At 58.5% G+C, this 9194-nt stretch overlaps 1 protein-coding gene across 1 annotated transcript in view; it reads right to left on the bottom strand.

Annotated features, from left to right (window-relative positions):
* Positions 1-212: 212 nt before the first annotated feature.
* TASOR2 (transcription activation suppressor family member 2) overlaps positions 213-9194 on the bottom strand; it is a gene marked incomplete at its 5' end in the record, with an annotated part of 46961 nt that continues 37979 nt past the window's right edge. The window contains 7 exons of the mRNA XM_083860637.1: positions 213-357; positions 763-877; positions 1192-1364; positions 2349-2454; positions 3271-3424; positions 4014-4139; positions 5585-8545. Of these exons, the coding sequence (XP_083716763.1) occupies positions 354-357; positions 763-877; positions 1192-1364; positions 2349-2454; positions 3271-3424; positions 4014-4139; positions 5585-8545 (3639 nt within the window). The 3' untranslated portion in view covers positions 213-353. The remainder of the gene's footprint in view (positions 358-762; positions 878-1191; positions 1365-2348; positions 2455-3270; positions 3425-4013; positions 4140-5584; positions 8546-9194) is intronic.

Raw genomic sequence — 9194 nt, 5'->3', positions numbered from 1 at the left:
GATGTGGGGGCTTCTCTGGGATGGATGGTTGGGATCCACTAGGATAGATGGTGGGGGAATCCAGTGGAATTGATAGCAGGGATCCACTGGGATGGATTCCTGTGGATTCTCTGGGATGGATTCCTGGGGATCCACTGGGATGGATAATCGGGATTCACTGGGATGGGTGGTGGGGATGTCCCCACAGCACTGGGATGGATGTGGGGATTCTTTGGGATGGATTCCTGGGGATCCACTGGGACCAATAGTGGGGATTCTCTGGGATTGGTGGGGGGATGTCCCCACAGCACTGGGATGCCCAGACTGGTGTCCCAGGGCCTGGGGAGGAGCCGTGTGCTCGTGGCTTCACTTTGTCACCTGGAACAGAGACGTGGCCCAGGTCATCCCCATCCCCTTCCCATCCCACGGATCCATCCCATCCCATCCCACGGATCCATCCCATCCCATCCCATGGATCCATCCCATCCCATGGATCCATCCCATCCCATCCCATCCCATGGATCCATCCCATCCCATCCCATGGATCCATCCCATCCCATGGATCCATCCCATCCCATCCCAGCTCCCTGTGCCTCCTGCAGGGCCTCCCCAGGGCCAGGCCTGCAGTTTCCCCCATTCTCCAGCAGTGCCAAGCGTGGCTCTCCTGGATCCCAGATCCTGCTCTGCTATAGGATCCCTGCTGCCCACTCCAAACACAACAACAAAAAGCTGCTCCCATTTTTTTTTTGGGGAATCAATCAATCCCAAGTTTTCCCCTCTCACCAGTAGCTTCTTCTAAAGGGAGCAGCCATTTCCTGCACGGTCCCCAGGAAGGTGTTGATGTCAGCCACGAGGATTCCTTTGCTTTCCAGGATCTCCCTGCTGCTCCCGGGATTTTCTGCAAGGGGAGGAGCAGCAGCTCCATTAATTCAAACAAACAAGCTGGGAAATACCCCTAAATCCCACCGTGGTTGCTCTGGTGTTTTCCCAACAACCTCAGCCACCCACAGGGCTCCTAAAAACAGCTGGAATTTATCAACCTCCAAAAATCCCTTTTTGGGGAAAAAAAATCCCTTTGGGGAAAATAATTTTCACCGCGCCTCGAACGAGTGATTCCTACAGGAACAGCAGCAAAACTGGGGATTGTTTAATCCCTCCTCCATCCCTTCCTGAGGTAATTGAGGAGCTTGAGGGGGTTTGGGATGGCTTTACCTGTGAGATACACGGCGAACCTGGCGTGGACGTGCTGCACCTGCAGCTCCAGCAGGCAGGGGACGCGCCGGGGGCCGGCGGGGGCCGAGTCACAGGCGTGGAAGGGCAGCAGCTCCAGCAGCTCCTCCCCTTGGCAGCGCCTCAGCAGCAGCTGCTTCTTCTGGGCATCGTCCCTGAGGGGCACAGGGAGGGCTCAGGGGCTTCGTAATTCCCCAGGGGATGAGCAGGAGGATGGGATTTGCTCTTTCGGGGGGGTTTTGCTGCTCCGGATTTGAGAAGTGACCAAATTTTTTCCCCCCGTTTTGCTCCAGGATTGCCTGTGCTGGTTTTGGTTCGTTTTTGTCTCAGGGGGTTTGTTTTGGGGTTTGTGGGGCGCTCAGGGAGGTTTTGTTGTTTGTTTGGAAAAGCCAAGGTTGCTCCTCGCTCAGCCCACCAGGGTCCGGGCACAGAAATTAAGATTTTAAGATGTTAAGGAGTGGCTGCCTGTCACTGTCCCAAGGGATATTCCTGACCTGGAACCACACCCAGGATACAGAGCTGGGAGGAGGAGAAGGAAGGGAGGAGAAGTTGGGAGAGGTGGTGATGATGGAGCCTGGCTTTGCTGGGGATGGCCTGGAATTAATTAGTTTTCCCAGTTTTTCCTTCCCCTGTTAAACCTGTTTTTATCCCAAGCCAGGAGTTTTCTCACTTCACCCATCCCAGGGACGAGCCCAGGCCAGAGCAGCTCCACCTTCAACCATTCCTGGTGGGAATTGGAGCTGGAAATTCCTCCTGTGTGTCCCCAGCCCAGGGCTCCTCATCCCTCCCCAAATCCCAGCTGTGCTGAGGCAGGAAAAGCCCCAGAGGGAGCCCTGAGCTCCTGGGCTGTGTCAGGAGCTGGGATGAGCTGCTGAGAAGAGAAGGAAGTTTGGTTTGGAGTTTTGGGAATGTGCAGCTCCTCAGGGGAAATCTCTGCGCCTCTCCAGGAGCCTGGGACACTCCTGAGGGAATCTCTGCCCAGGAGACAGGGAAGAACCTTCTGGAAACACAGCAGGGAGAGCTCTGCCTCATCCAGGATCACACCCAGCACAGCCTTCCAGACGAGCTGATGCTCTCCAGATCCCAAATCCAATTTTTGGGATCTCCCAAATGCCCAGTTCCCCAGGCAGGGCTGTTACCTGAGGTCTCCTCGGAGCTTCCTGCTCTCCCTGTGGTGCAGGAGCCACTTCCACCTCCCGTTCCTGTTCAGCCTCTCCAGCACCTTCAGCACCTCCTGCAGCTGGGCTGGGGGACACAGGGCAGGGAAAAATGGGAATGGGCACCTGGGGGGCTCTGACCCCAATGGGGCCACCTCAGGGTGCTCAGGGCTTTGGCCAGGGGAGCTCTGAGCCCTCCAGGGATGGAGACTCAAAGTGCACAGGGTGGGATCTGGGATTGTGTGTCCTGGTGGGAATTTGTTCCCTGATATGTGAAAGGATGAGCAGCTTGTCCCTGTCCCCTCTGGGCATCTCCCAGAAAAGCTGCCTCAGTTTCCTCTGGCACTTCCCACTGAGCAGCTGAAGGCAGCAGCAGCAGCAAGTTCTCCTCCTTTTTCCTGGGAGGGAATTCCTGCCTGGGCTGGAATTCCCAGAGCAGCTCTGGCTGCCCCTGGAATGTCCAAGGAAAGTGGGACAAGAGAAGGATCCAGGGAAACCTTGGAGCTGCTTCCAGAGCCCAAAGGGGCTCCAGGAGAGCTGCAGAGGGACTGGGGACAGGGACAGGACACAGGGAATGGCTTCCCACTGCCACAGGGCAGGGCTGGATGGGAGATTGGGAATTGGGAATTCCTGCCTGTGCTGGAATTGCCAGAGAATCTCTGGATCCCTGGAATGTCCAAGGAAGGATTGGAGCACTCAGGGACAGTGGGAGGTGTCCCTGCCCATGGGATTGGATGATCCTGAAGGTTTCTTCCAACCCAAACCATTCCAGGAGTCTCCAGCTGAGCCCTGCCCTGCTCTGGGATGTTCTGGGGATCCCTGAGCTCCATCCCCATGGGATGCAGGAGTCACAGAGAGGGCAGGGATTCCCCACTGGAAAGATCTGGGAATGTGTCAGACTCACCCAGGGTGACCCTTTCCAGCAGCTCCTCATCAGACACCACGAACCCTCCGGCCTGGAAGAGCTCCTGGAACGTGTCCCCCGTGAGCTCCTCGGGATCGTCCACGCCGGCAAACACCACGCTGGGACAGCGCTTCAGCTCCAGCAGGGACGGCACCTGCCCGGGGACAGGGCTGGAACAGCTCCCACAGCCAGGGAATCATCCCTTCCCACCCCATGGATCCCATCCAATGGATCCCAGCCCACCCAATGGATCCCATCCCATCCCAGGGATCCCATCCCATCCCCATCTCATCTAATGGATCCCATCCCAGGGATCCCATCCCAGGGATCCATCCCATCCCCATCTCATCTAATGGATCCCATCACAGGGATCCCATCCCATGGATGCCATAGATCCCACCCCAGGGATCCCATGGATGCCATAGATCCCATCCCAGAGATCCCATCCCAGGGATCCCATAGATCCCATCTCATACATGGATCCCACCCCATGGATCCCATAGATCCCACCCCATCCCATGGATCCCACCCCAACATGGGCTGAAACATTCCCAGGAACTGCCGACTCAGGTAAGGGCTGGACAAGGGGCAGCCCAACCTCACTCCAACAATTTTAACTGTATTTTGGGACACGGGAGCAGGGCAGGAGGAGCAGGGCAGGAGGGGCAGGACAGGAGGGGCAGGGATGGGAGCAGGACAGGAGGAGCAGGTCCAGGAGCAGGGCAGGAGGGGCTGGGGCTCACGGTGTGGATGTGGGAGGACACGTCCTCGCTCCTGACGATGACCAGCAGCCGCTCCCCGCGCCGGCGCCGCGCCCCGAGGAAACCCGCGGGGTCTGTCCTGACAAAGCCCCGAGCCTGCAGCAGGGCCTGCAACACACACAGCAGGGATTGTTCTCCTGGGACACAGGGAATGAACTCTGGGCTGCCCAGGGCAGTGGGGAGCCCCCAGCACAAAGCCATGGGGAGGTGGTGCTTGGGGATGGAGGGACTTCAGACTAAACCAGAACAGTTTTGGATAATGGGAAGGCTGGAATTGCCAGAGCAGCTGTGGCTGCCCCTGGATCCCTGGAATGTCCAAGGCCAGGCTGGAGCACTCTGGGATAGTGGGAGGCGGAAATGGATGATGCTTAAGGTCCTTCCCACCCAAACCATTCCATGATTTTCCGCTGACTCAATCCCAAGGCTCCTGTCCCACCTCAGCCCGAGATTCCAATTCCTGCTGCTGGGAGCTGAGGTGGATCCTGCCCCCCAAACCAGCCCTGCCCAAGTGCCCCTGGTCCTGCCACCCTCAGCTCTCCCTGGAGCCGCCCAGCTTGATCCATCCCAACGCATCCTGACCCATCCCAACCCATCCTGACCCATCCCAACCCCTCCTAATCCATCCCAACCCATCCTGACCCATCTCAACCCATCCTAATCCATCCCAACCCATCCTGATCCATCCCAATGCATCCTGACCCATCCCAACCCATCCTGACCCATCCCAACCCCTCCTAATCCATCCCAACCCATCCTGACCCATCCCAACCCCTCCTAATCCATCCCAACCCATCCTGACCCATCCCAACCCCTCCTAATCCATCCCAACCCATCCTGACCCATCCCAACCCCTCCTAATCCATCCCAACCCAACCTGATCCATCCCAATGCATCCTGATCCATCCCAACCCATCCCAACCCACCATGATCCATCCTGATCTATTTCTATCCATCCTGATCCATTCCAACTCATCCCAACCCACCCTGATCCATCCCAGTGCATCCTGATCCATCCCGACCCACCCCAATCCACCTTGATCCACCCTGACCCACCCCAATCCATCCCGATCCATCCTTACGAACTCTGATCCATCCCAATGCATCCCAATTCACCCTAATCCATCCTGACCCATGCCAATCCATCCCCATCTATCCCAATCCACCCTGACCCATCCCACCCATCCTGATCCATCCCAACCCATCCCAACCCATCCCAAATTGTCGTGATCCATCCCAATCCATCCCAATCCATCCCGATCCACCCTGATCCATCCCAATCTGCCCTGACCTATCCCGATGCATCCCAACCCATCCTGATCCATGCCTATCCATCCTGATCCATCCCAATCCAACCTGATCCTTCCCAACCCATCCTGACCCACTCTGATCCATCCCAATCTACCCTGATCCATCCCAATTCACCCTAACCCATCCCTATCCACTGCAACCCATACCAATCCATCCCAATCCTTCCCAATCCATCCCCACCCATCCCAATCCACCCCAACCCACCCAACCCACCCCGATCCCTCCCTCCCAGGCCCCTGTCCCACCTTGACCGTGTCGAAGAGGGGCTCCTGGCCGGTCTCCAGCAGGAAGAACATTCCGGGCTGTGCGGCGGCGGCCACGCGGCGCAGCTGCGACCGCAGGGCTCCCCGCAGCTCCTCCATCATCCCCCGGAACGGCTCCAGCCCATCCAGCCCATTCCCGGCCCGGAACGGCCCCGGGGGATCCCTCCCGGCGCGGGGGGCCCTGCCCAGCACCACCCTCTGGAAGTGGGAATACTCGTCCAGGATGTGGCCGATGTCCCCACGCGGCTCCGGCGGCTCGCGGTGGTACCGGAGCTTCCCCAGGTGGAGAGGAGCTCCGGGATCCCGGGATCTGCCTCGGGATCTGCTGGGCCAGGTGTCCCTGTGGGGCCACGTGTCCGAGGGGGGAATTGTCACCTGCAAGGGGCTCCTGCTGCGAGGGGAGGGCGGGATGGGCGCGGAGCGGGGAGGGAAGAGGCTTCTGGAGGTAGAAGGGAAGGCGGGTTGGCCGTTCCGTAGGGTTTCTTTTAGCTTATAGTGGAAACGGAGGCATTCCATGTCCAGAGTGTTCTGGGTGAGCTCCTCGAAGCTCCTCCAGGTTCCCATCAAGGAGCGGGCCAGGTGGGATTCCCGGGAGCGGCGGTGGCGCCTCCTGGGGAGTTGGGAATTGTCCATCCTCTCCTGGCACTGCCTGCCGGGCACGGAGCTCCTGGGATCCCTGGGGATGTCCCAGTCCCAGTCCCAGTCCTCCCCGTGCTCCTCCGTGTGCAGGGAGCTCCTGGAGGAGCTGTCCCTGCTAGTCCTTGCCCCTGCAGCATCCATGGATCTCATGATGCAGGAATTCCTGCTGGGAAGAGGGGAGTGAGAATTCCCCTCGAAATATTCCTGCTCTGAGTCACCAAAGGAATCCACCTCTGATGGATCCTCGAAGGCCAAACCCTCGTGGGTGTCTTGGCTTGGGAGCTGCTCTGGGATCTCCTCAGCATCGCTGAACTCCAGGGGTTCTCCAGGGAGATCTCCATGCTCGTCCCAGGGCGATGCTGGGATGGGAGAATCGGGAATTTCCCCCTCTCCCACCTCGGGGTCAGCAAACTCGGGATCAGGGAAGGGCTGGGACCCCTCGGGGTTGTGCTCACACTCATCCCAAGGCTCGCACAGGGTGCACTCCCAGCTTGGGAAAGGTGCAGGACTGGGAGTTCTGCCTGCTCCCAGATCCTCCTCCTCCTCCTCAGGGCTCCCTCTGGAATTCCTGGGGCTGTCACAGCTCCGGGACCAGCGGGCGCTGTCGGGGCTGGGAGGAAACACCTCAGGGAGCGGCTCCTCATCCTCATCCCACGGGTCACACGGGGATGGAGGAGCAGACCCCAGCTCTGCTGGCCCCAGCTCATCCCCGGGGGAGGAGCAGGGAGCTGGGATCAGCTCCTGGGAGCAGCTGGGCTGGAGGGAGGAATCCAGGCTCCAGGCAGGGATGCTGAGCTGGGCAGCTCCCCCTTCCCTGCACGGCTTCCAGAGGCGGCACAGCACCGACTCCCTCCGCCCGGGAACGCCGGGGCTGGGCTCCCCAGGGATGTTTGGGAAGTTCTGCTCCTGCCTGGGGAGCTCCTGGATGGCTGAGATTCCCTCCCTGCTGGAGGAGGAGGGTTCTGGCTCCGGGAGAGGGATCTCGGGCTCCAGCTCCATGTTGGTGGTGTCGTTCCCAGGGGAATTCTCTGCCTCGGGGAACTCATCCTCCTCCCTCTCCTCGGCTCTGCATTCATCTCCTGGGGCTGGGTAGTCCAAGGGAGAGTCCTCCAGGTCATCTCCTGCTCCCATGGGATCATCCAGCTCCTCCATGCCCTTGGCACAGGGGCTTCCCTGCTCCTCCTCCCCCAAAACCTCGTTCCCACCTTGGTTTGACTCCTCATTGTCCAGGGAATTCAGGTGGGGACCGGCCTCATCCCCGCCCAGCTGGGACAAGCAGCTGCTCCTCCCCAGCTCACTCTGGGCCGGTGACTGGATGCTGTCCATGGGCTGATCCTCTGGAGCAGCCCAGGGATCCAGGGATCCATCAGGAGAGGTCAGACAGGCAGAACTGGAGTCAGGGGACAGGGCCAGGCTCATTCCCTGCCCACAGGGGGACTCTGTGCTCCCAGCGCGTTCCCACCTTTCTCCAGAGGGAGCCTGATCCTGGTTTTCCTGCTCAGAGCAGCCCAGGGTGTCCCCAGGGGGTGCTGGGCTGTCCATCCTGCTGTCAGGCTGTGCCCCACGGGCAGGGCTGGGCTCAGGGGGGAACTGCAGCTCCCCACTGGGGCTGTGGGGTGAGCCCACCTCGGCCCCGCTGGGATCCGGGAGCTGCTCCCGGCGCGGTGACACCTCCTGGGGATCATCTCCGGGGTCATTCCCAGCCCCAGCTGACGGCCCTGGGGGGGATCTCTGGGGACAGGGGGATGGCAGGGAGGTGGGGCTGGCTGCTGGCTCCTCCTCAGGGGCACCAAACTCCTCGGGAGAGGCGGAATTCCCGGGGTTCTGCTCGCATTCCATCTCGGCGTCGCTGCTCTCCGACAGCACCAAATCCACGGGGCTCTGGAAGGAGCCTTCATCCTCAAACTCCTCATTCTCCTCCTCCTCCACCTCCTTCTCTTTTTCTGAGTGCTCAGAGGGCTCCTGGGATCCCTCCCCTTCCTCAGTGGCTCCCCCAGGCTCTGCATTCCCAGGATTTGCTTCCGAGGGCGTGGAATGATGGGCGGCCTGTGGATCAGCATCATCCTCAACTTCCAGGGCACGTCCAGAGTCTCCTGGTCCTTCCTCATCCTCAGGAGGGCCTGGGCCACTCCCTGAGTCCCCTTCCTGCTGCTTTTCCTGCTGCTCCTCCTTTTCCTGGGGTTCTGTCCGTGGAGCTGTGCTGGAATTGGGGCTTTGGCTCCCGGGGTTTTCTGTGTTTGGTGTGTCCTGGGAAAGGCTGGGGGGGGTCCTGGCCTCCAGCAGCTCCTCCTTGTCTGGCTCCTCCTGGAAAACAATCCACAGGTTAATTTTTCTCAGAGGAAAATGCAGGGAAAAAAAACCTGGAACACAATCCAGAGGTTAATTTTCCTCGAGGAAATTCAGGGGAAAAAAAAATCCTGGTTCCTCCTGGAACACAATCCACGGGTTTATCCTCAGAGGAAATTCAGGAAAAAACCCTCAAACACAATCCAGAGGTTTATCTTCAGAGGAAATTCAGGAAAAAAAAAACCCTGGAACACAATCCAGAGGTTAATTTTCCTCAGAGGAAATTCAGGAAAAAACCCTCAAACACAATCCAGAGGTTAATTTTCCTCGAGGAAATTCAGGGAAAGAACCCTGGAACATAATCCAGATGTGAATTTTCCTCAGAGGAAATTCAGGGAAAAAACCGTCAAACACAATCCAGATGTGAATTTTCCTCAGAGGAAATTCAGGGAAAAAAACCCTGGAACACAATCCAGATATGAATTTTCCTCAGAGGAAATTCAGGAAAAAAAAACCTGGAACACAATCCAGATGTGAATTTTCCTCAGAGGAAATTCAGGGAAAAACCCTGGAACACAATCCAGATATGAATTTTCCTCAGAGAAGATTTAGAAAAAAAAAACTCTGGAACATAATCCAGAGGTTTATCCTCAGAGAAAAATGCAGG

The sequence above is a fragment of the Zosterops lateralis genome, assembly GCF_965231275.1.
Source record: "Zosterops lateralis genome assembly, chromosome: 4".
Taxonomy (NCBI): domain Eukaryota; kingdom Metazoa; phylum Chordata; class Aves; order Passeriformes; family Zosteropidae; genus Zosterops; species Zosterops lateralis.
The sequence above is the reverse complement of the archived record's forward strand: the minus strand, read 5'-3'. Positions and strand labels throughout refer to the sequence as shown.